The sequence below is a fragment of the Gopherus evgoodei genome, chromosome 3 (assembly GCF_007399415.2).
Source record: "Gopherus evgoodei ecotype Sinaloan lineage chromosome 3, rGopEvg1_v1.p, whole genome shotgun sequence".
Classification (NCBI taxonomy): Eukaryota; Metazoa; Chordata; order Testudines; family Testudinidae; genus Gopherus; species Gopherus evgoodei.
Window position 1 is genome coordinate 189,205,307 of NC_044324.1, and position 27,190 is coordinate 189,232,496.

Genomic DNA, 27,190 nt, shown 5'->3' on the forward strand with positions numbered 1-27,190 from the left:
AAAAGGTGGAAGCAGCCATACCAAATGTAAGAGGCCAATCAATTGAGATGAGCTATTGTCAGCAGGAAAAAAAACTTTTGAAGTGATAATTGAGATGACCCATAGAAGGTGTGAAGATACTGAACATGGGGAAATAGATTCAGTTAGTATAATGGTCCAACCATTCCCAGTCTCTGTTCAAACCTAAGCTAATTGTATCTAATTTGCATATTAATTCAAGTTCAGCAGTCTCTCTTTGGAGTCTGTTTTTGACTTTTTTTGTTGTAAAATTGCCACCTTCAAGTCTGGCACTGAATGGTTAGAGAGGGTGAAGTGTTCTCCCACTGGTTTTTGAATGTTATGATTCCTGATGTCAGATTTGTGTCCATTTATTCTTTTGTGTAGAGACTGTCTGTTTTGGCCAATGTATATCGCAGAGGCGCATTGATGGCACATGATAGCAAATGTGGCCTTTTAGACTCCTTATAATGCCCAAAATAGAAAAGAGTAACAATGCATTTGGGTATAAAATTTGGTATTTCTCTGTCTGAATAACAGCATCTAGCAAGGATTTTTCCTGGGAGAAATTTTCTCTGTTATATAGGAGTACTGAAGTGTGCTTTACTTTCACATAGTGAATCATATAAGCAGCACTGAGAAGTTTTGCAAGGGAGTTCTCCAGGTGAAGGAGGAACAATTATGTGACCCTTGGGGTAAGTTTGTCTGTAGTGTGTTTGTGGTGTGCTTGCTGCTTGACTGAAATATACTTTGTGATCTGTTTGTTTGGGGGACTCTATGTGCTGAGCCTGGCAGCCTGCTAGGGAGAGCTTCTTAACCAGGCTTTGATCCCTAAGCCCGTTAGCGCCCATCAGTCCTTAACCAGGGAGTGGGGCTACTCAGGAAGACCAGGACTTTAGAAAGCCCACCCCGAGTGAGCAGAGGCACTAGTGAACAGGAGCAGTTAACATGGGAGTTTTGAGGGGGAGTGTCGAGTGTGAGGGGGAGCTAATTACACGTAACATTCTTTAAACTTAAAGCCCAAAACATCCACTGATAAAAACAAAACACCAACAAAGGAATGAGCTGCAGGAGTAAAAAGGAATGCAGGCAGAAATCCAGCAACAGAGTGGGGGCTATCTAGTTTATTGCACTCAATGCAGCATGTATGATTACCTGCCCTATGGTAATCTATTAGACTCCCTATGGGCAGGTGGTGTATGTGTGCATTCTGTGCAAGAAGACCAGGTCTGGGCTTTGGAGACCAGAGTAACTGAACTGGAGGAGCTAAGGGAGACAGAGGTACATAGATGAGACTTTCTGGACACGGGAGAACAGTCCCATCCTTGGTCTGACAGCCTCTGTGCTGTTGAGGAGGATGAAAGTCTCAGGGAAGAAGCACATCCAACTGGAGCAGAGGGAAACGATCCCATAGTTGGGAGCCTCTTTTCAGATGATGTAGCACTGAAGATACCTCTCTGGGGGAGGGAACTCCAGTTATTGGTAAGACAGGTAATAGTTATGGGGAATTCGATCATGAGAAACATAGATAGTCATCGCAAACCCAGCTATAAGAACTGCATGGTGACTTTCCTGGCTGGTGTGAAGTTTGCAGATCTCTTGAGACATCTAGACAGACTTATGTGTAGTGTTGGGGAGGAGATGGTGGTTGTGGACATGTAGGTACCAATGACATAGGGAAGGATAGGAGAGAGGTCCTGAAGGCTAAATTTAGGCTCCTAGGTAAGAGATTGAAGTCCAGCACCTCCATGGTAGCATTCTCTGAAATGCTTTCAGTTCTGCCTGTCTAACTGGTCCCACATGTGGAACTGCAGGGTCTCAATACATGGATGAGATGATGGTGTAGGGAGGAGGGGTTTCGATTTATTAGGAACTGGGGAAGCTTTTGGAAAAGGGGAAGCCTATACTGGAAGGATGGGCTCTGCCTAAACCAAAATAGAAGCAAATTAAAAAGGTCACAGTTTAAAAACTGCTCTAAGGGCTGGGGGTAAGCCGACGTGTGGAGGAGCACCTGGTTCAGACAGAGACATGCCTTAGGGGAGGATCTATTAATGGAGATTTTCTATGTCCTAGTAAGGAGAGGATGGAAGATAAAATAAAGGTAGGATCTGATGAGAAACAGTCAAATGAAAGAGTCCCATTCAATTACATCATGTAATGGCAGACAGCAAAAAAGTGGCAAGTTTTAAAAGTGCTTATATACAAATGCTAGAAGTCTAAATAATAAGATGGGTGAACTAGAGTGCCTCATATTAAACGAGGACATTTGATATAATGGGCACCAAAGAAACTTGGTGGAATGAGGATAATCAATGGGACATAGTAATACCATGGTACAATATATCGGAAGGACAGAACAGATCATGCTTGTGGGGGAGTGGCACTAGATGTGAAAGGAAGTGTAGAATCAAATGAACTAAAAAATCTTAAATGAACCAAACTGTACCATAGAATCTCTATGGATAGTAATGCTCTAATAATATAGCAGCTGATGGTGATAGCGACTGTGAAATGCTGAGGGGGATTAGAGAGGCTATAAAATGAACTCCATAATAATAATTAATAATGGGGGATTTCAACTATCCCCATATTGACTGGGTACATCTTATCTCAGGACAGGATGCAGAAATAAAGTTTCTTGACACCTTAAATGACTGCTTCTTGGAGCAGCTAGCCCTGGAACCCAGAAGAGGAGATGCATTCCTTGATTTAGTTCTAAGTGGAACACAAGATCTGGTCCAAGAGGTGAATATAGTTGGACTGCTTGTTAATAGTGACATAATGTAATTCACTTTAACATCCCTGTGGTGGGGGAAACATCACAGCAGCCCAACACTGTAGCATTTAATTTCAGAAAGGGGGAGTACACAGAAATGAGGAGGCTACTTAAACAGAAATGAAAAGGTGCAGTGACAAAAGGGAAATCCCTGTAAAATGCATGGGTTCCCTTAAATGCTACTTAATCCCAGCATAGCAAACGAAGGTGTGTGTGTGTGTGTGTGTGTGTGTATACAGACACACACACATACATATATGTAATTTTAGACACCATAATAGCGGCTCAACTTAAATCTATATCCCAAATTAAAAAACATAGTAAGAGAACTAAAAAAGCAGCAAAGAGTCCTGTGGCACCTTATAGACTAACAGACGTTTTGTAGCATGAGCTTTCGTGGGTGAATACCCACTTCGTCATCCATCTGACGAAGTGGGTATTCACCCACGAAAGCTCATGCTACAAAACATCTGTTAGTCTATAAGGTGCCACAGGACTCTTTGCTGCTTTTACAGATCCAGACTAACACGGCTACCCCTCTGATACAGAACTAAAAAAGTGCCTCTGTGGCTAAACAACAAAATAAAAGAAGCAGTGCGAGACAAAAAGGCATCCTTTAAAAAGTGGAAGTTAAATCCTAGTGAGAAAAATAGAAAGGAGCATAAACTCTGGCAAATGAAGTGTAAAAAATATAATTAGGCCAAAAAAAGAATTTGAAGAACAGCTATTCAAAGACTCAAAGTAATAGCAATTTTTAAGGAAGCCTTATAAACAACTAGTGAGGCCACTGGACAATCAAGATGCTAAAGGAGCACTCAAGGACGATAAGGCCATTGTGGAGAAACTAAATTAATTCTTTGCATCAGTTTTCACGGCTGAGAATGTGAGTGAAATTCTCAAACCTGAGCTACTCTTTTTAGGTGACAAATCTGAGGAACTTGCCAGATTGAGGTGTCCTTAGAGGAGGTTTTGGAACAGACTGACAAACTGAACAGTAATAAGTCACCAGGACCAGATGGTATTCATCCAAGAGTTCCTTTAGAACTCTTACGTGAAATTGCAGAACTACTAACTGTAGTCTGTAACCTATCATTTAAATCAGCTGTAACAAATGACTGGAGGATAGCTAAGGTGATGCCAATTTTTAAAAAAGGGCTCCGGAGGTGATCCCAGCAATTATAGGCACGTAAGTCTAACTTCAGTACCGGGCACACTGGTTGAAACTACAGTAATGAACAAAATTGTCAGACACATAGATGAACATAATTTGTTGGGGAAGAGTCAACATGGTTTTTGTAAAGGGAAATCATGCCTCACCAATATACTAGAATTCTTTGAGGGGTCAACAAGCATGTGGACAAAGGGGATTGAGTGGATATAGTGTACTTAGCTTTTCAGAAAGCCTTTGACAAGGTCCCTCATCAAAGGCTCTAAAGCAAAGTAAGCTGTCATGGGATAAGAGTGAAGGTCCTCCCATGGACTGGTAACTGGTTATAAGAAAGGAATGAAAGGATAGTAATAAATGGTCAGAATGGAGAGAGGTAAATAGTGGTATCCCCCATGGGTCTGTAGTGGGAACAGTCCTTTTCAACATATTCATAAATGATCTGGAGAAAAAGATAAACAGTGAGGTGGCAAAATTTGCAGATGATACAAAATTACTCAAGATAGGTAAGTCCCAGGCAGACTGTGAAGAGCTAAAAAGGATCTCACAAAACTGGGTGACTGGGAAACAAAATGGCAGATGAAATTCAGTGTTGATAAATGCAAAGTAATTCCAACTATATATATAAAACGATGGGGTCTAAATTGGCTACCACTCAAGAAAGAGATCTTGGAGTCATTGTGGATAGTTCTCTGAAAACACGCGCAGTGGCAGTCAAAAAGCAAACAGAATCCTGGGGATCATTAGGAAAGGGATAGCAAATAAGACAGAAAACATCATGTTGCCTCTATATAAATCCATGGTACACCCACATCTTGAATATTGTGTGCAGATGTGATTACCCCATCTCAAAAGAGATGAATTGGAAAAGGTTCAGAAAAGAGTAACAAAAATGATTAGGGGTCTGGAATGTCTGCCCTATGAAGAGAGATGAATAAGACTGGGACTTTTCAGCTTGGAAAATAGACAACTAAGGGGGGATATGATAGAGGTCTATAAAATCATGATTATGGAGAAAGTAAATAAGGAAGTGTTATTTACTCCTCATAACACAAGAACTAGAAGTCACCAAATGAAAGTAATAGGCAGCAAGTTTAAAACAAACAAAAGGAAGTATTTTTTCACACAACTCAACTTGTGGAATTCCTTGCCAGAGGATATTGTGAAGGGCAAGACTATAACAGGGTTCAGAAAAGAGCTAGATAAGTTCATGGAGGATGGATCCATCAGTGGCTGCTAGGCAGAATGGGTAGGGATGGTGTTTCAAGCCTTTGTTTGCCAGAAGCTGGGAATGAGCAACTGGGAATAGATCACTTGATGATAACCTGTTCTGTTCAGTCCCTCTGGGGCACCAGGCATTGGCCACTGTCAGAAGATAGGATATTGGGCTAGATGGACCTTTGATCTGACCCTGTATGGCCGTTCTTATGTTTTTATATTTGGCCCCTAGAATAGGTGGATATGTTTTGATTTGCAGAAAATTGGGACAATCTTTCCATGTGTGGAGCATCTGTTCCCTCTTCTGTTAGCCAGGATTGAGAACTAGTTGTTTATACTGTCATTTCTGGCAATCTTAGGACCATTTTATTGAATCTGTGGCTGAAACCCTGACACCTCTGGAGTCAGTGGCAAAACTCGCATGATTTCAATGGGGCCTTTTATTAGTCTGATAATTGATGCATGGCTGACAACCTTGAAAATCCTTTATGCTTATTTACTTTCTTTATCTCCATGACATAGCAATATCATCACTACCATGCTCCTGGGCAAGGAAAGAATATAATATATTTTAAAATCTATCATCATTCCTCAGACATTTTGGGGAGTCACTCTTGAATAGGCCATTACTGCTCCAGTACTTTCAGCCCCTGCTGGTCAAAGGAGCAAGAAATGTGTGCTGCAATATGGCCATCTAGAACAGTGTCGCTAGGACTAGGCCAATGGGTAAGACCTGAGTTTTACTGTGCATTTTAAATTTAGCCATTTTAAATTCTTTGCTTGTCTGACTCTGAAGTCAAGTTGTTTATTCACGAAGCAGTGACATCAGCAAAAATCAGTGAAGGACCAAGAACTCAAGTTAATCTGGAGAATGAATGACTGGTTCTTTGATCCTGCTGCATTCTTTTATCACTTGAAGGCTAAACTTAGCCCTGTACATACAAATTCTGTTTAACCAGGTTTACTTAGGTTTTAAATATTTGCGGTTTTCTTTTGTGTAGGTTCTGTTGTATAAGAAACTGTTACCACATAATCAGATTGCTGCTATGCAAGCATGGGTAGCTCTCTTCAGATGAGCAGAATGTATTACTAATATAGAAATATATATATTGCTTTAAACATGTTACACAAAGAAACACTTCTCTGACCAATATTTTTCTAAACAGCATATGAAAGTGGCATGGGGAAACAGCTAAACTTTGAAGAATGGAGAAATAATCTATTATAGGCAAAATATGAAATTATTTCCATTACGATGAAGTGTAAGAAAACAAGCAATTTTTATTCTGAGGAAAAGATGTTTTGGATTTGAGTTGTCTAATTAAAAAAAATTAATCTTAAGTATTTAGAGATCATGAATGCAATTAAGCTAAAAAATAAATAGATTGTAGTGTGAGGAAATAATTTTTGATACGACAGAGACTTATTTAATTGTACAATTTGAAAAAAGTCATAGCAGGAGCTCACAGGAATTGAGTGTTAGTACTTTATTTCCCCAGCAGACACTTAATACCAGTAAGCTTAATTTAAAAAAAAGTTTATTGCTGTTTTTATTTGAACAAAAAAATAAGGATACAATGGCTTTTTAAAAAGAAACAAAATGTAAAAGTCTGAGGAAGGAAGATCAGTAAGCTGAGGGCCTGTGCAAACTTATGCTCCAATATTCACTTCTCTCCAGATGTGATCTGCACTGGAGCACAATCACTGAGTCTGTGACCCCCTTTCCTCCCTCATTTGGAACATTCATATGTGATACTAATATTTAGAAGAGTAACTGAGCACCGGGAGTTAGTAGCTGTGAGAAGGGTATTTTTTCATCAGTGTGTGGCTGACTAATTTGGGTTTTGAGCTTGTGGAATGGCTGCTGGGTTTGTGGCTATTGATATGAAAGATGTATTAATACAGACAGTCTTAATTTTTGTGAAGAGCATTTTTTAGTTAAGGTATAATCCAAATAGATAAATTTGTGAGAACAACCTGGGTGAGGGATTTAAAGAAATTCCTGGGTTTCAATTTGTGTGGGCTGGGGAGAAAACAAGATTTCACTTTACCAAGCACACAGCCAGCTAAAGCAAGTAATCACTTTTCTATGACCCCACCACCATAGTACCTGAATGTCTTCACCTTAATATCAAAGGCCCAGATCTACAAAGGTATTGAGGCTCCTAACTTCCACTAAATGCCTCTGTGAATCTTTGCCAAACTAGCTATTTCCTAATTAATGAGAGGCATCGCCTCTGCGACGCTCCTAGTCGGAGGAGCAGCCCCAGCCAGCTGAAGGCGGAGGGAAATGAGAGGCCTTATCTGCATATACTAAGAAGGCAAAAGCATGATGATGAGAGCTTGATTTTTCGAATCTGAAGAATGACCCCTGCAGACCCAGTGCATCCAGGACAGAAAAACAATTCGTATAAAATACAATCTCTTCCTCCCCCCGGCAAAAAACAACAACAACAAGGCTTGTGTGCGGGGGGGTATGTCACCCACAAGCCAATGTTTACAGCCCCAGTCACGTTTCTGCCTGACCTGCCAGGTGCTCCCAGCTACCTTCCCCTAAGGCTATTCCCAGCCAGCTCGCCCCCGTCTCCCCCCGCTGCTCTGGCTGGGAAAGTGCTGGAGTGCCCGGGGCAGCAGCGCAGGCCCCTGCCCCTCAGCGGCAGCCGAGTTGCGGGACGAGCTCAGCCAAGCATCCCGCCCGATGCAGCAAGTGATAAGGCACCGCGCGGAGGAGGGAAATCCGCCCCCTGGGCCGGGAGCAGCCGCTGCCGAGGGGCGGGAATTGCCCCCCGCAAAGCAATCGCTGCCCCCTTCCCGGCACGCTGCCCTGCCCCCTCCAGCCCAGCGGGGTGCTGCTGGCAGGGCTGCTGCAGGGGGCTGCGTGGTGCAGCACAGCGGGAGGAAAGACTCCCGTTGCCCACAACGTCCCCTCCGCCCCCGCGTCCCTTGAGCGCTCCTTGCTGGCCCTGCCACCCTCGCGGCGTTGACCTCATCTCGGCAAGTCCTGTTGGAGCCTGGGTGGACGTGGTGGGAGGGGGCAGCGGGAGGAGGAGGGCTCAGCCAGCTCCCGTCCCCATTGGAGAACGAGCCGCGACAGCTCCAGCGGGAGACGGGGCTAAAGAGGCTGAACCTGCCCCCCGGAGCCCAGGGAAGCCTGAAGTTTTAAAGTGAGAACTTTCTTCTGGCAGGGCTTCAGATTTGAGGGGGATCCCGGTCTCTCCCTTCTCCTACCCCCCTGGGCGGGCTGTACAATCCTCGGCAGTGTCCTGAGACTGTATGGTCAGCTCAGGGGCGACCTGGCCAGGATTGCTTCAGCCTTTTCCTACGGGACAACCGGTGCACCAGCGTTGCTGTCAGCTGCGAGAGCGCGAGCCATTCCCCGGCCTTCCTCCCTCCACGCCTGGGATCTCTAGGCTGCCGGGTGCTTTTGGGGGGCAGAGGGGATCGGCAAGCAGGACACCCACAGCCGTGACCGAGGGGCCCTGGTTGGCAGCCCGAGTTGGTTTAAGCAGCACAACGAGCAGCAGCCTCAGTAATGACAGCTGACAAGGAAAAGAAAAGGTAAGCGAGACGGGGGCACAAGCGGCTGGATAGGCTCTGCGGTGGGATGTGCAATGAACGTGGGAACAGTGCAACTGCAAACGCGGTGCCCGGGGAGAGTCACGGGGTTTGGGAGTCTCCTGAGTTATGACGGTCCCAAGGACAGGACCGTGTCTCGTCGCCTGCTGGAGGGGTCATTGGTTGCTGCTGCCTGGGTGACTTCGATGTCTCCCGCAAGGCTGAGGCTGTTGCGTGGACTCCAGGTCCTGGGGCTGCCCCCCGCCCCCCCGCGGCTGGGACTCAGGATGCTTTCAGGCTAGAGCTGCCTGCCGCTGCTACCAAACTACCCAAGCTGGCGCTTTACGGATCCAGCCGCAAATGGTCGAAGTTCATGGTAGTGATCCCATTGACTGCCTAGCCGCGGGATCGGGCCCTGAGAGGGGTAGCGGCAGGAAAAATGGTTCTTGACAGTTAATTGTCTTGGTTGATCGCCGCAGCCGCGAAGGAAGAGGTCATTTCAGCAGGGCAGCAAAGATAACCTTCCTGCCCAAACCGCGCACAACACCACAAACCTTTACACCAAATGCGGAGGGTGGTCGCAGCCCTGCTCCTTCCTCTAGTCTGTAGCGGCCCAGGCAAAATGAACTCGAGTCCAAGGTGGGTTGGTGCAGCAGGTTACAAAAACTTAATTCCCCCGAGAGGTGAAGGATTAAAAAACAACATAGCAGGTGGGGTGAGTTGCTTGCATTGAACCAGGGCAGAAGGAATTTACCAGGATGAACGACTCTTAAAAGTGATCTCAGAAGTAGGTAGTTTCAAAAGCTCCTCGTCATGTCCTATACATTATAGGGAAACGTAGCATATGCAGTGGTGAGGCTCCAGCCCGCACTTTAATGCGTCCCTGGGAGCTTCAGGGAAGCGTAATGGATACTCCGCCGCTTCCCCGGGAGAGCACATGAGCAATATACCCCAGTTTTCCACCTGCGCTCCCCAGTGCGGGTTTAGGATAAAAACTGGGATATAAAGCCAAGCAAGTGTAGGTTCCGCATTCATCCAACCCCGGTTGATAGGACCCCGGCTGGAGTCTCAGGGGATTAAGTACCGTGTGTTATTTTCCCAATGGGACTTTCGGCGAGCGCGGGGGCCAGGCGGGAGACATGGAATCGTAGGCTCGGCTGAGCTTAGTTACACCGGTTGTGAATCCGGACTCATTTTCCTTAAGGGGGCAGAGTGAGTCCGGATTAAGTCCTGTGTAACTGATCAGTATTTAGCCCAAGCGTTGGCTGGAACACTGACCGAGCGGATCTCCTCTGCAGCTGCTGCTCCAGGGAGCTGAGCTCAGGGTGGAGTTAGTCCCTTTCCTGTTGAGGGTCTGCACTTCGGTTGCATTGAAAGTGAATATCCTGATAGCGGCGCTCTGATTAGCTGCACTGGGCAATGTTCAGCTGTCTGTTTTCTGATTGGCTGCACCAGAGAGGTCTCTGCTACTCGGAGGCTAAGGCAGGGATGGGCAAACTTTTTGGCTTGAAGGCCACATTGGGGAATAGAAATTGTATGGTGGGCCATGAATACTCACTAAATTGGGGTGGGGTTGTAGGTGGGGGTGCTGGAGAGGATGAGGGCTGGTTAGGGGTGTGGGCTCTGGGGTGGGGCTGGGGATGAGGAGTTTGGGGTGTAGGAGGGTGCTCTGGGCTGGGATTGAGGGGTTTGGAGAGTGGGAGGGGGATCAGGGTTGGGGCGTAGAGAGAGGCTCAGGGGTGCAGGCTCTGAACTGCACTTATCTCAAGAGGTTCCCGGAAACAATGGCATATCCCTTCCATGGCTCCTACGCTCTGCGGCCAGGTCTCGCCACAGGCGCCTGCAGCTCCCATTGGAGCACATAGGAGCCAGAGTGGGGCTGTGCCATGGCTGGTGTGGTCCCTGGCTGGAGCACCTGAGCGGGGCTGAGCCCCAGACCTCGCTCCCCAGTTTGTCCACCCATGGGCTAAGGTCTCCCCCCCTTCCATTTACTCCCACTTTTTTGCTCCATCCAAAAATTTTCTGCAAAGTGGGAAAGAACCCACCTTTCTGGTGGTTATCAATCTTCCTCATACAAAGAAGAGCGTACAATATAATCGAAAATACATAACTGCACCCATAGCTGGTCATTTGAAACTAAGGTCATGCACATATGCAGACCACAATCAACAACAAATACTAGTTCTCCAATTCAGGGTTATTTAGTTCATTAGTTTTCGGCGATTAAGCTAATGCAATTTACAACAAGGTTTATTATTTTTAATGTCAATTAGGTAATAATTTTTTGAGTTGAAGATGGTGTTTTAGAAGGAAGGAATTTTAACAAAACATGCTTCTTAATTACAATTACATGGGAATAGTTTACATGTTATGTAAACATTTTATTAATTTTATATTGCTGATAAATCTCAACATATGGTGTACTGAGGGTGTACTGTGTAGGTGGCCTCATAATTTTGGGGATCTGATGAAACACCAGAATTTAATATAGGACCTGAGGAGCATGTTATGTTTTAACTGCCAATCATTTCACTTAAAGTTGAGGGCTCTGTGAATATGCTGAGCACAGTTATTGGGTAGGTGTTTCTCTCTTACTCTTATTAAATATTTTTTGTTGCAAGGAGATGTAAAGTAAGGATTTAATTATATCATAGTAATATGGCCAAGGAAAACAGAAATCCAAGCTCCGTAATTACCACTGAGAACCTACTGAATCTTAATACAAATTGTTACGGTGCTCTGTACATGTTACAGGTGGAAACAAAGGGAAAGAAATCAGGAACTATAGTGCAAAACTGGCAGACATTTAACTCATGAAATCAATGAGAGTACTTGCATGAGTAAAGACTATCCAAGTGATTAAAAATTGCAGAATTGACCCATGTGTTGAGATATTCAACTATTTTATGCTATCAGTGTTTGCAAGATTGACTTTTGTCATTGAATACAGAAATATGTAAATACAAGCTGTAATTTATGAAGGAAATATCTTATCTTGCCATTGTTCTTATATAGTTGTTTCATTTACTGATATACTAAGTTTCTAAAAATTGTTTTTAATATTTCATTTTAATTTGTGCATTAGCTCCAGATCATTGACTAAGCTACACTATGACCAGTGTGAAAATTATTGCACTGGATAACTTTAGTTAAATTGTATTTTTAGAACCATCAGCATATCAGATATTAATTTATTAGCGCTATATACTTTATCTGAACTGCACATTTGTTCTACATATGAGTTAACATTCTATGCAAGGAACGATGTACTGGATAATGTTATGTACCCTCATAATTCTGTTTTGAAGAGAAGAGTGAAAAAAATTATAGTACAGTAAGGTGTATTATAAAAATATGTAGTATGTTTAATAAAGGGCTGAAATAATCATCAGACTGAAAATTCACAATTTTAATGAAAGATAGTAATATCACAGTTTTTAACAAAAAAAATCACTCTTAATCACCTAAAACTATAAGGGAATGACAGTGTCTAGTGCACAGAGAACTTTGAAACTAAGCGGATTTTAGGGTGTGACTGCACTGCAATTAAACCCCTGTGGTGGGGCTGTAATATTGCAGTGTAGATGTTTGGGCTCGGCTTGCCAGCCATAGGTGTTTTGCAGTGTAGACATACCCATAGATGGCAACTGTCTCAAGACAATGGTGTAATTGCCAAAACAGTTCAGTTACTATGTGTCATGCTGCAGCATTGAGAGTGGCTAAAAAGTTCAGTTCGCAAGGGGCAGGTCTTGCCACAGATGGTGCAGGTTTAAGGCTTGGCCCGAAGATGAAACCAGTGCACTACTGGTGCTTGAGGCCTACTGCACTTTCTTCTTTCCTCTCTTTGGTTTTCTCTCTCTAAAGTGCCTAAGAATATACTTTTATATACAGCACAATACTGAAATTTAGGAGATCTGGGTTCTAATTTACTGGTTCTGCCATTGACTCAAGTGTGATCTTAAGTAAATCACTTGACATTCTTGTGCCTATTTCCATATCTCAGAAGTAGGTGTGTAATAGAGGTGTGTAATAGGGGTGAGTACAATGTTTGTATGGGGCTTTGAGATGAAAGGTCATGTATCTAGTTCAGTATTCTTTCAGGTGTGTGTGTATGAATGTATGTATGTACAGGAATATTCTGCATAGTCAATTGAAACTTAATATATTTTATTTTCATTTGTTGCTTTTATATGAATGATTTATTGCCTTTAGTTTATCAGTTGCTACAGTATTATTAGTTTGATTTCTAGCTGGATATACAGCTGGAAACTTAACGTGGCTCACATAATATCACAATTTATAAATCAATTTCATGGAGAAAAAGTGATGATGCTAATAAAAATCTGTTTTGTAGGACTTCCAGGCAAGTCTCGAAGCATAAGCCTTGAGGAACAGTTCTGCCACCATAAAACAAGTGGCACTCCATGAAGGATAATCCAGGACATTTTACACTGTGCTTTAAAAATCAAAGATCATCCTAGGATTCTCGCATGGGAGTTACATTTCAGTCCAAGTCAAAGAGATCTGAGTGACATTTTATGTAGAACTGTCAAGTTGTCACACTCTCATTAGTAGGTGTAAGGTACGTTTCCTAAAATAAAAATCTGGTCTGAGTCATCTACCACCGACTTTGATGGAAAATGAATAGATCCATTACTTCAAATTAGTCAGTGGAAAGCTTCTTGTAGGTATTTGTATTCTTAAACAAAAAGTAAATATTTCTTAGAATATTAATATATTTTAAGAAATCATTGAAAGAATAAAACAAATTTTACTTGCAAGATAATATAAACTAAGAGTAATCAATATAGCATATATTTAATCTTCATATTCCAAACGTGACCATATGCAAAATCATGATACAATTTTTTTTCCTATGATATTTCAGTGTTCTGAGAACTTCTTTTCAGATATTTGAAATGTCTTTGGATTTTATTTAACCATGATTGATTTTTGCTTGTAATTGGTTATTTTTTTATAGTTAGAATTTATTTTCTTCAAGACATATTGCAGGACCAAGTAGATTTTGGTCTGTATTTATCAGGAACATAGGATTTAGTGTTTCATGTGGAACAGTCTTTGGAGTAAAGCAAATGAGTGCAGACACTGTCAAAGCTGTTCTTTTGCTCAAAGTGAACACTGATGATGCTTGTTCAGTGTTTCCTGATAAATTCATTCAGAACACAGATTGCTGGAAAAAAAACTAATAGAGATTTTTCAAGTTGAGAAAATGAACAACTTAGACTATGAGAAATATGCATGTGCCACTGCTGAGTCAGAATCTGGCAGTAGTGATTTTTAAGTGTACTTTTGTATGATTATTTCATTATTCCCCCCCATGTCTGCAGAAAAGTTAATGGTTGTTAATGACACTATACTGAAGTCAGATTTTTTTTATAAGCCGTGCTAATTTTTAGGTGATATTAGAGGGGGAGGGAACAGGGTATGAAAAAATTGACCAAAACACCAAATATCTGATACTTAAATATCCCTGTTCAACTGTGGCTAGATAACTGAATGCTTTCTATTAATATTTAAAGCTTGATACTGCTAAGTGCTAAGAAACTCTCATGAGATACTTTGTGCCTTCAGCTCCCATTGACCTGTCCCTTAAAGGACTGATTCTGCATAACTGAGGTCAATGAGAAATTTGCCATTTTCTTTAATCGGAGAAGGATGCGGTCCTAAGAGCTTTACCATCAATAGTAGCCTGCAAATCCTTACTCACAAAAGAACTAATCCAATTGTCAGAAACCAAGTCCCGTAGACTTCAGTGGCACCCACATCCAATTAGAAGGGGTAGGTTTCAGTTCCCAAGCCACTGTTCATTCCACTCATATTACAGCCCAAATATTTGGACTTTATACAGGTTGAATGGATTTCACCCAGATAACTGCAGAATGTGGGCATTTGTTGTCATTTGTGAGACTACTAAAATTGTCTTGGTTTCTGCCAAGTTATATATACTTTTGACTTCACAACCACTGTTTCTGTCAAAAGTCATAACCATTCACATGATGAATGCTAAAATCTGGCACCCTTGATGGAGTACGTCATTTTGATTTTCTGTTTGTCAAAAAACATTACATTTTCTACTAACCTGTTCTTATCCCCAGTTATCATATATTCACCCTGTTCAGATACTATGGAAGCCTTCAGTACTGGAATTCTGTTATTATGGTATTCTTCATATTTAGGGACCTTGCCATATATCTAAATAATGAATCTCCTCTTGCTTTCTATAGCACATCTAATTTTATGATGTAGCAGTCACATCTGGAAATTGCAGTGTATACATTTCAAAACAAGAGGTGTTGTGCACTGTGAATTCTATAACTGTGTTTTTGAGTACTTCCACTAACTGCAAAAATTTGACCTATCTACAAAGAATTATAAACTTCCAGTGAACAAAATTTTATTTTCCTACGTTTAAGAGTTTTACAAGCTGTGCAGAAAGGGGAAAAAAGTACTACATTGTCTTGAAAACTTAGCTTCTGGAGAGCCAGATACTACAACCTTTATTCCTGAAAGCAGTTCTTACTGCTGTAGGTAATCCCATTGAAGTCAATGGAATTATAGCACTCGTATGAGTAAGCACTGAAGAATTGGGCTGTTTGTTACCAGCATAATAGTTTGTTTGGCAAAGAGTGAAAGGAAGATGTGTAATGTATTGCAATTCATATTTCAAATGTGAGCACAGAACTGACCTTTCTTAGTTGTATTTTTTCCAAATGTAATGCTTGAACTACAATGCTCAAGCTCCAGTGTCGGGTGAAACTCATTATAATCATTTTCTTTACGTTGAGCATCTTGCTACGTGAACTGAAAAAACAGCCTTGCAGAGAAAAAAACCTATTTCATTTGGTTCATTTGACTCCTCTCAAGTTATGAATATCAGGTAAAGGAACTGATGGCCAATGAGTCATAGTAATAAAGGCAGATTATTTTAAATACAGTAAATTCTATAATGAAAAGTTGGGTGAGGTAACATCTTTTACTGGACCAACTTCTGTTGGTGAAAGAGATACGCTTTCAAGATTACACAGAGCTTTTCTTCACATCTGGGAAAGGTACTCAGAGGGTATGTCTACACTGCCGCTCACCTGTGTCACCTGACTTGGGTTCACAGGGCTTGGGCTGAGGGGTTACAAAACTGTGATGTAGGTTTTCGGGCTCAGGCTGGATCCTGGGCTCTGGCACACTCCCCATTCACTGGGTCCCAGATCCTGGGCTCCAGTCCAAGCCCGAACATCTACACTGGCTGCAGTTTTTAGGCCCATGAGCCTGTGTTGGCTGACACAGGCTTGCCACAAGTTTTTTATTGCAGTGTAGACACACCCAAGTGTCACAGCTAAATACAAGGTGGAGCAGGTTTGTTTATCATGAGAGTTAACATGTTGTAAGACAGCGGCTCTCAACCTTTTCAGATGACTGTACCTCTTTCAGAGTCTGATTTGACTTGCGTATCCCCAGGTTACACCTCACTTAAAAACTGCTTACTTACAAAATCAGACATAAAAATACACAAATGTCACAGCACACTGTTCCTGAGAAATTGCTTACTTTCTTATTTTTACCATATAATTATAAAATCAATTGGAATATAAATATTGTACTTACATTTCGGTGTACAATATGTAGAGCAGTATAAACATGTTATTGTCTGTATGAAATTTTAGTTTGTACTGACTTTGCTAGTGCTTTTTATAAAGCCTGTTGTAAAACTAAGCAAATATCTAGATGAGTTGATGGTACCCCCTGGAAGACCTCTGAATACCCCCTGGGGTACATTGACTCTCTTACAACCTGGTTGAGAACCACTGTTATAAGAGACCCATTCCAGGTAAAAGCAGCAAAGAATCCTGGGGCACCTTATAGACTAACAGACGTTTTGGAGAATGAGCTTTCGTGGGTGAATACCCACTTCGTCAGCATCAGTATTCACCCACGAAAGCTCATGCTCCAAAACGTCTGTTAGTCTATAAGGTGCCCCAGGATTCTTTGCTGCTTTTACAGATCCTGACTAACATGGCTACCTCTGATACTTGATTCCAAGTAAAGTGAGTAATTAAACACCTCTGCAATAAGAGGACAAAGGATCCTGCCCTCACAGATGCAAAACCTGCAGACATCTCTCCACTGGCGTGATGATCAGTATGCCTCACAACGTATCTTTCAAGATCCATAGGTCCTACATGTGTCACTCAAACCATGTGGTATACCTCATCCACTGCACTAAATGTCACAATAACAACTGTGTGGGTGAAACAAGACAATCATTATGCTCTAGAACGAACACAAATAGAAAAGACAAAAACACCATATCACCTGTGGGTGAACATTTTTCACAAAATGCTCATTCCATATCTTACCACTCAGTCCTTATCCTCAAAAGAAACCTGCGCAACCTTCAAAGGATGAGCCGGGGACCTTAAATTAATAACTTTGTTAGACACTAAAAATCATGGACTTAATAAAGACACTGGATTTATGGCTTATTGCAACAGTCTATAACCCACTAACCCGCCTATGACTGGAGAGGTGTTAACTGCAGACTTCACCTTGACTGGTCCCTTACAACATGTTAACTTCTTATGCTAAACAATCTATTCCACTTGGCATCTAGCTGTGTCACTGAATACTTTTCCCAGATGTGAAGAAGAGCTCTGTGTCAACTCGACTGCTTGTCTCTTTAATCAACAGAAGTTGGTCCAATAAAAGACATTACATCACCCACCTTGTCTCCCTAATGTCCTGAGACCAACACAGTTATAACAACACTGCAAACAAATAGTTAATTCTAGACACAGAAATGCCTTTTCCATTTAGATCTGTTAATAGTGAAGTGCAGTGATCAGGGTATTCTTTTAAATATTAGTGTGCTTGCTTATACATCATATATACATGCTGGGAGAAAATTCTGGATGTGCATTTCACTTTATGGCATACAGTAAGGCATGAAGTATATGCCAATAGCTAGAACACACCATTATAGATTAAAACAAAATGCAAATATGGTCCACTATGCAGGTGCAGTTTTTTATGTTACTTCCTTGAGAAAAATCTTGTTATCTGTCAGTCTAGTGCTGTGTTCAGTAGCTGCTTAAACATTAGTTGGAGCAAAGTGTTTTAATTAGCTGGTGCTAGTAAGAGCTTAATCACTTAGAGACAGTATTCACTTTTTATTAGACTTGCAAGATTATTCACAACTACCAAGCTTCCTTTTTGTATAATGCTGTGAAGCTGCATAATGCCGCTTTCCAATAGCACTGTAGAATACAGTATTTGTTTTATGACTTACAGTTGACCAGTTGGATGATAGCAGTTAGTGTCCCAAATTAGCCATATTTAATTATACTTTTTAGTACTAAATTTAATTATGATTTTGGCTCTTTTGCCTGCATGATTGTGTTTAGCTCTAGATTTTTTTTTAATTGTTAAGAATTGTACCACAAACAGTCCTTTGTAAACTGTGTGCCATTTTAGACATTAAAACAATTTTAGGCTGTTTTTATAAAGAGTTTGAGATGGGCTAAAATATCCATTGTGCTCCACTGTCCATCGCATTACATGACACAGCAAGTATTGAATATTCCATTCTATAGAAGCTCATTAAGTGTTTTGTCTAACAAGAAGCAAAGTTGCTTTAGTTAAATTTTTGTGTCTGATCTTCAGTCAAAGAGGTGCCCTGATCTTGACCCGTCTTGTATGTAGGATTATGTGGAGTCAGCAGTTTTCTTTGATTAATGGAATGTTTATGGTGTTCCCTCCAAAAGATTGTTTGAAAAAGTTCAGAAAACTTTACAAATGTTCTATTTCAGCCTGTGGTTGTGAAATTAATATCAGATTATTGCAGCTTTATGGACAGTTTTGTGCATCTGAGCAGAAGCAGAATGTTTGGTTTGTATTATTTTTTAATGAGGACAGTAGATTAGAAAAAAAACAAAAATCTATAGAAACTGTTTCATTCCAGTTAAAATATAGGCAAACATACTCTGCTCTGGGATATCAACAATAATAATGACTGGTATCTTGATTCTATGCTGTATTTATTTACGTTGCAAGCCAATTAGAGGCAGAGGAGAGATCTCATAGTTTTACATTTTCACTCTCAAATTTAGCATTTGCCTTTAAACCCTTTAAGAATATACATAGCCAAAACAGAACTAAATACATTCTTTTTTTTCTAAAAGTCCTTAGTAATTCACATGTGTAACATATTTTAGAAGTAAAAGCAAGCTTTAAAAGAAATCTACTGCTCAACAACTTGTGCCTCTCTGTCTATCACCAAGGAGCAAAATATGAAAAAAGTCAGAATTATTAAAATGTTTCTCATCTATAAAAGTAGTCTGGTATGTGAAGTTGATATTAGTTAAATAATTCTCAAAGAAGGAAAATATCAACATGAAGCCTGTCAAATTTTGTCTATGAAGCACGCCAGATTACACTTTTTAATTATGGTCCCTAGGTTGAGTCTACAAAATTAAGGTCATATATGGAATAGCGTTCCTAAATGACTTAAAAATCTGGGCCAGATCTCCAGCTTGTGTACATTGGGTTAGTTCTGTTAAAGACAATGGAGCAGTATCATTAAGCTTTTAAGTCAACACTTGTCATTGAGATAACTAGGGGCAATTCACATCTCTTACAACTGTATTTTTCCTGAGTGTACATGCAGGAAAGATGGTTATAGCACTTTTCAAGAACTCCTCTTACTAAAAAGTGTAATTGTTGCAATAATCAGACACATGGAAGAATAAAGACTTAGTGAGCTGAATCTTTATTACATCAAGGACATCTGTCTCTAAATTTTAAAATCTTTAGGGAAAAAACCAATAGTAGTGTATCAAATCCATAGATGCTAGGAAGCTAATATAAGTGATTAATGAAATGGGTCCAAGATCAATAGAAACGAAACCATTTTAATTTATTATTTCTTATAAACGAAGGATAGAGAGTCAACTTAAATGTCTGTAAACTTTCATTTTAATAACTTGAGCAATGTAGGTATTGAGTTTTCTTTTTTGTTGTTGGGCTGTTGCTTTGATGATCAACCTTCGTATTATATGAAGATTGCATGCTATGACTAGTTCTTCAAGTCTTTCAATGTATCATCTCCAACAGCAATCTGAAGATTATTGATTCCAAAGGCAGCTGGCTGCCCGTTCTCCCAGTTGGACCGGAACACAACTAGATGATCATTTTTACTAAATGAAGTTGTTGTGTTTACCAAATGAAGTTTTTGATGGTGTAGAATGATTGCCACAATCCGCTGCAATCCTTGTATGTACTATACTCTGTAGTGTACTGATATTCATGAGAGATGCTGTATAAATTAGTCACTCTTTCCCCACCCTCCCTCCACTATCTCTTAGCTACTGGGCCTTTATAATTGTTTTTCAGAAAGTAAAAAGTCTGAACGAGGTACTTACTGATGTGAAATGTTGTGCACCTCTCTAAATTAATCAGCACCTTCAACTTCCACTGTGACTTCATTGGCATTCCATTGACTCCTTTCCTGTTCTTTTCTTCCTATTGAGCAGCATGTGGCAGGATCAGAAAGTAGAATACCACAGGGTTTTTATGCATTTAGAGATGTCAGTTGCACATACTTAATTGACATTTCTTTTAAAAGCCCTTTCCTTAACAATGGACTTTGAAGTTTAGACTGTCACTTCTCATTTTAGAAAATACAATTGTACTGTCTAAGGAAAAGATAAAATTAGATATGAAGATTTTTTTAAATCAGATAACTGCATTAAATTATGTAGATAATGGTAAAAGTATCATTAGCTAGCAGTCTGAAGGTGTATGTGGTAATAAAATTAGTAGAATCATTAAAAACTTGTTTGGAACCAATAAAATATGAACGTTATCTGTTGTAAATATTTATGTACCCCATTATCTGAGTCTGAAAACATATTTGGAGGCTGAAGATAGACAAATTCCACTAGAAATAAGTCACAAATTTGTAACAATCATAATTAACCAACCATTAGAACAACTAACTTAAGGATGTGATGGATTCTCCATCACTTGCAGTTTTGAGTCAGGACTCAATGTCTTTCTACAAGGTATGCAGTAGCTCAAACAGAAGACAGGAGGTTTGATAAAGAAATTATTGGGTGAGCATCCTTGGACTGTGTTATGCAGGAGGTCAGTCTAGATCAGAGGCTCTCAAACTGTGGTCCAAGCTCCATTCAGATGGTCCATGGATAGTTCCCCCTAAGGTGTGTGCCTGCACACAGCCGTGGCTCCACTAATTAGGTGCCTGGACCCTGGAGAAGATGCACATATAAGGTGATGTGGTGGCCTTAGAGGGAATAAGGGGTAAGTGGGAGGGGGCAGTGGGGTGAGAAGAAGGGGTGGGGGGAATTTGGGACGTGCAGGGCTGTGGCGGACAGAGAAAGAGGTGACTTTCCTCAGCACCAGGGCTGGAGCTGCTGGAGAGAGATGGCCCTCTTTCCCAGCATCAGCTCTGTGGTAGGGGAGAGACCTCCGGAGAACTGCCTGAGGGACTTGCCGCTTTCCCTTTTCTGGATGAGGCACCCTGCCCCCAGCCTAGTAGGGACAGGCTCACCTGATATGTCCACGCCTGGCACAGGCGTAACACATCTTCTGTTCCATGCCAGGCCTCCTGGCGCTGGCGCTGGGCTCCTCCTCCAGTCCTTGGTAGTTTCTCCTGAACTCCCTCCGGAGGAGCTTTATTAGGGCCTGCTGTTCCTTTGCCAGCTGGGCCATCTGTCCATGGAGGTCCCATTGCACCTCCAACAGTCCACTGTGGGTCTCCCAGCTCCCCTGCAGGTCATCAGCCCCCTTCCTCTGGGGCGCTGACACTGGGGCCCACCCAGTGACAACACCTGAAGTCTCCCCATAAAAAACCCCGGCGTACCCAGAATCCACCATCTCTTGCTTGTTCCTTCAACGTCCAGGCAATAGTCCCGCTGTCCTGCCTTGCCCCTATGCCTGCATTCTCCATCACCTGTAAGCACGTGGGACTCACCCCTTTGGCGTCTCCTGCTGGTCCTTCTGGGCATTAGCTCATCGAGCCTCCAGAGCACCCTCTGCAGGCTGGTGTCCCTTCCAGACCCGATGCCCTTTGCACACCAGGGTGCTGCACCCTGGCAGTACACCCCAGAGTCTCTGGGTCCCTCCTCCCCAGGGAACTCTCACCCACTGTCCCCACCTCACTTCAGTATAAGGCTACTGCCAGTCATCATCTAGCCCCCACACCCTGGGGCAGACTGCAGTATGAGCCTACTTATTGCTGGCAAGGTTGGGTTTGGACCTGTTGCCTTTGCCTACCCCTAGGCTGTTCTCTGCAACCTCCCATTGGCCTTCTGCTAGGCCACAGCCTGGGGCTTTCCAGGCTGGAGCTCCCCAACTTCTCTGCCTTTCCCCAGCCCTGCACCACTCCAGTATCCTCTTCAGCACCCAAGCAGCCAAACTCATCTCCCTCTATTGCTAAAGAGTGACTGCTGAGTCCTGGCTCCCAGCCTCTTATATAGGGCCAGCTGAGGCCTGACTGGGACGTGGCCCAGCTGTGGCTGCTTCACCAATCAGTCTAGTAGCTGCTTTCCTCAGGGCTGTCTTTATACCCCTCAGGGCAGGAGTGAGTGACCACCCCGCTACACAAACAAAACTACTTCATATGTAACCCTTCTGCCCATCTGAGTTGGTAGCAACAAGGGCCGAGTTCAGTCTCTAGGGGTTCTGTTTCAATAACATAATGCAAAACTGGCTCAAGCCCCCAACCCAGTGACCTAGGACAATTACATACTTCCCCTCTCGCAAGCACAGAGTCTGAGTGTAGCAAAATCCTTTTAATAAAAGAGGGAAACAATGTGGCATTATGTTGGGGAAACATCACAAACTGGATTCATAACACAAACCATGGCAAAAGACCCACCCCTCCAAGTAAGTTTGGCAGTATCCTTTCCCCCTCAGGGTCTTAAATCCAGCAACCGAAAAAATCACCCAAAGTCCTAAAAATCCAACAACCCAAAAATGTCTGTCCCTGGTCAGTGCAGCCCCAGAGTTCAAAAGTTTATCTGCAGAGTTTTACCTCCCAGCCGGGGGCGGGAGGTGGGGAGGGCAGCAGTGTTAAGGGGCACCTTATGTAGTCTGAGGCTGACTGCCCCACCTCTACATGGGGTTGTGCTACAGCCTTCACTGTGAGCCACTCTGATCCACCAGCTGTCCCACAAGCCACTTCAGTCATCTCACAAACTGCTCTGCTCCACCAGCTGCTCAACAACATATCTTCAGGGCACCCCACAGCACTCAGTGATTTCAGCTTATAGTAGAGGAGCCTCAGTACTAGTGCACCATTAGCCAAAATGAATTCAGCTCAGCAGCCTGTAACTAGACTCCTAATATAATTAAAATTAGCTCTGATATTCCACAGTAACAAGAGAGGAAGGTGCAATTAGTATTTCAGGCCCTCAAAAGACACCCATACCATCAACTACAAATACCTGTCCCTAGCCTCTCTTAATTCACTGGGTTTTGGAACCTATGTCCCTATCTAGCGAGTGTTACTTAGTCGATGGCGAGTCCCTCTGTCATAAAACAGTTTCATTGTTAACAATACTTTATTCTTCCTGCCCCAATAACAGAGAAACTGGGGATCCCATAGCAGCCAAAGTGACCATTTGGGCTCATGCTAGGCCAGGTGGGTGTGCCTATGCAAATAAGATCAGCCCCTGAAGTTCTTTTCCACAACTCGCCCAGCTGCGGCTGTTTCCCCAATCAGTCTAGTAGCTGCCTTCCCCTGCAACAGCCCCCTCCCAGGGCTGTCTTTATACCCCTCAGGGCAGGAGTAGGTAACCACCCTGCTACACAAACAAAACTACTTCATACAACACTTATATTATCATACAATACTTATACAAATGGCTACCTTTCTTAAGAAAGTTACTGCCATAGGAAACCTAGTACAATAGTATCCACAAACATACTTAGTACATCTGGTATCCACTATGTATTTCGGAAACCACTTTCTTTAAGTAATCAATTTTTGTCAATCCTCTAAAATAGGTTTCCTTGTACATAGTACACTGTAATTTACAAATACTTGAAATAATCTACAGTACTGCTTGAAATAATCTACAGTATTTCATGAAAACCAATGTGCATTATTAAGCTCATTTTCCTGCAGCATAAAGCCCTTGCAATTTTATGTTCTTGGAGTCTTTAATTAATTAAATTTTGTTTGCACACAGTGAAAAATCACTTGATGGTCATGAGAATTTTGATGTGAATGGGTTTAATAGCGTTTTAATTGTCAGTATACTGTAGTTCACCTTTAGAACACACAATTGTGCACTTGCACAACAAATGTTTGCTTAGTATTAAGATAGAGAAGTATGAAGGTCACATGTTAGTGGTTATGAAGGAGCTTTTATAAATGTAATGTAACAAGATTCCGTGTATTTTATTTCACCAGAGGTAAATAATGGACACAATAAATGGTAGCATAGTCACTGCACTTAATATCTGAGTAACAGTCCATTTTCACTTGCATTTAACAGTGCATTTGTATGATAAACCACAGACCAATCCTTTAAATATCATTCTTGTTATAACACTCCAGTTATTATCAGTGAATCTCCAAGGCCTGTGCATTCACAATTATATTACCCTCTGTATGAGTGAATTCTTGACATTATCAACTCTGCTTATTGTCACAATACTTTGAAGATCTTTGATGTGACATTAAAATACAGTAATTTGACTGGCTTTATATATAATGGAAAATGTGCTATTGCTTACAGATCAAACTGAAGCCATCACAATAATTTTAATTCTACTTGCAACTTGCTTCGCACTCTAAAGCATTTTCTGTGACACAGTATATGAGGCTGCTACGTCTAGTTAGATTTTATATTCTACTATTGTACAATAGCATTCTTGATCATTGTCAGTCTCATATGCAGGATATAATTCCACTTATTGAGCCCATGAGATAACTACATAAAGTCCTGGCTTGCTGCTGCTCCCACTGAATTCAATAGGAGCAAGAATGGCTTTGTAAATAATCTTCTGATTAGTAAAATGATACAAATAATTGTAGGGTGAAGTCCTGAATTCGGAATTTATTTGGGTAATGGAAGCTTTGTTTGTGTAAGTTCTGAGTAAAGGACTCCAGGCTTTGGATCTGAGGGCTATATTGTTCCATGAATTTTTAAGCAGTACTTTTACTGAAATGAAAAAATTGATGACACTATGTCCAGAGTATTTGAATGACTCGTGGATTTTACTAAGGTCTAGATTGTCTCTCTTGTGGTGGTTGTGGGGGGAGAAAAACTCTGCTAGAATCCTTTTGGAGAGCTTCTTCCATGATGTTTTGTTGGGAGGGTGGGGTTTCCTTTCTACTATCAAGTTGTCTTAACATTGCCACAGGTTTTTACATAGTAGAGCTATATATTCTACAAATGATTCAGAAAAAGAGAATACCCTATTTACATAGGCATGCACTGACCTGAAAGTGGAATATAAGCAGGTGCAGATGTTTGCAGGGAAACTTAATACCACTGTTTAGAAACACTCATTATTACCCATAGAAAAAAATTGTTTATTAACCATGTAACCAGCCAATCCAGAGCCATGTCAAACTGAGGCTCTGCAAGCTGAGGATGTCATTTTGTGAATTTCAACTCTGAACTCAGTTATTTGCTCTGACACTGGCTTAGTGCCGGAAGCACTATGAAAAGAGTACACCAAGATCTGTTTCTGGAAACTCCGTTGACTGATACAAGATGAACCCTGACAGCCTCTAGAAACGGCCAGATTTACCACAGCCAGAAGGCTGGCTCTTCAGGAAAGGTCCTTATGGTGGGGGGTTTGGAGTAAATGGAACTAGGGAGGGTCTGAACTTCCTAGAGCTTAAATTGTCCCTTATCAAGAACAGGCATCCTACTTTGAGCAACTTTCTTAAATTACAGTCAGGTGTTTGGAATTAAATACTCAAGGGCCAAGTTCAGAGGTGATGTAACTTCTGGTGTAAATTGCATGCCACTAAGTAGGGTGTAAATTACTTGTTGAGGGATTAAAAGGGAGTGAATATGGCAGGAAAAGCATCTAAACTTTTGTAGAGAGGAAGAACCCTGATTAAGGGTCTGGATAAGGAGTCAGGAAATCTGAGTTCGGTTTCTGGTGCTGCCATCAACTTCCTGAGTGATTGCTGGAAATTTAGATAATTGTGCCTCAGTTTTCCATTTGTAAAAGGAGGTAGTAATACATCATCACTTCCACCCTTTGACTGTCATGTCTATTTAAATTGAAAAATTTTTAGTAGGAACTTTCTCTGCCCAGCACAATGAAATCCATACCTTGTTTGGGACTCCTAAATAAGAATAATTAACAAGAAGGTCAAAAGAAATAGTGGAGCTTATGTTACCTTACTGCCTTCTTATGCTATCTCGTTAATTGTTTTTCCTACTATACCACTTCCTGCTATCCCTCGATGTATAAATTACACCTGCTTATAAGTAATTTACACCACCATTTGCATCTCCTATGAATTTGGCCCTTATGTTATAATATCAATGCAGTGTTCCCTCTAATTTTTCCCACCCATGTGCAGAATAAATTTTGGTATGTGCACCAATATGGAGGTGATGTGTGACACATCACCTCCATACTGATGCTCATAACAACATTCATGTGGTGGGAGTGGGGCTGAGGTGTTCGGTGTGTGGGAAGGGGCTCAGGGCTGAGGCAGAGGGTTGGGGTGCAGGTGTGTGTGTGATGGCTCCGGCTGGGGGTGCAGGCTCTGGGTTGGGGCTGAGGATGAGGGGTTTGGGGTTCAGATTGCCCCAGGGCTACGGTGGGGAGAGAGGTCTCCCTTCAGCTCTCTTTCTCTGCAACAGCACCTGGGCTGCGGGGGGAGGGTGCCTCTCCCCACTTCAGCAGCTCCAGGACTGGGGCCATAGGAGAAGCACCTCTCCTCTGGCTGCGGCTGGGCCGGGGCTGGATTGGAGCTAGGGGAGGGGTGTCTCTCCCATGACTGTGGCAGGTCCCGGCCTGGGCTGGGTTGTGGCTGGGAGAGGTGCATCTCTCCCAAGGCTGTGGCAGGTCCGGACCAGGGCTGGGTGGAGGCCAGAGGAAGGGTGCCTATCCCACGGCTGTGGCTGGGCCAGGGCTGGATTGGGGCCAGAGGAGAGGTGTCTCTCTAATGGCTGTGGCAGGTTTGGGCCGAGGCTGGGATATGGGGCAAGAAGAGGGATGTCTCTCCCATGGCCGTGGCAAGTCTGGGCCAGGACTGGGTTAGGGCTGTGGGAGGGGCACCTCTCCCACAGCCAGGGTAGGTCTGTGGCTGGCCTGGGTTGGGTCTGTGGCTGGGGGAGAGGAATCTCTCCCTGCCGCAGCCCAGTTTAGAGGGAATTTAGGATCAATGTACAGATTAGGTACTTTGAGCAATAGGAGACATTTAGCAAGGGAAATAGCAAGGGATCAGAAAACAATGAACATATCTT

The 27,190-nt window shown here is 42.2% G+C and overlaps 1 protein-coding gene and 1 long non-coding RNA gene across 3 annotated transcripts in view; one reads left to right on the forward strand and one right to left on the reverse strand.

Annotated features, from left to right (window-relative positions):
- LOC115649104 overlaps positions 1 to 9,339 on the reverse strand; it is a 76,337-nt gene extending 66,998 nt beyond the window's left edge. The window contains exon 1 of the long non-coding RNA XR_003999761.1: positions 9,266 to 9,339. This is a non-coding gene — a long non-coding RNA (uncharacterized LOC115649104). The remainder of the gene's footprint in view (positions 1 to 9,265) is intronic.
- EPAS1 (endothelial PAS domain protein 1) overlaps positions 8,003 to 27,190 on the forward strand; it is a 148,427-nt gene continuing 129,239 nt past the window's right edge. Inside the window, exon 1 of one of the 2 annotated variants that reach the window (XM_030557689.1) lies at positions 8,003 to 8,714. In XM_030557689.1, the coding sequence (XP_030413549.1) occupies positions 8,689 to 8,714 (26 nt within the window). In that variant the 5' untranslated portion in view covers positions 8,003 to 8,688. The remainder of the gene's footprint in view (positions 8,715 to 27,190) is intronic. The other variant, XM_030557691.1, reaches the window with a different exon arrangement.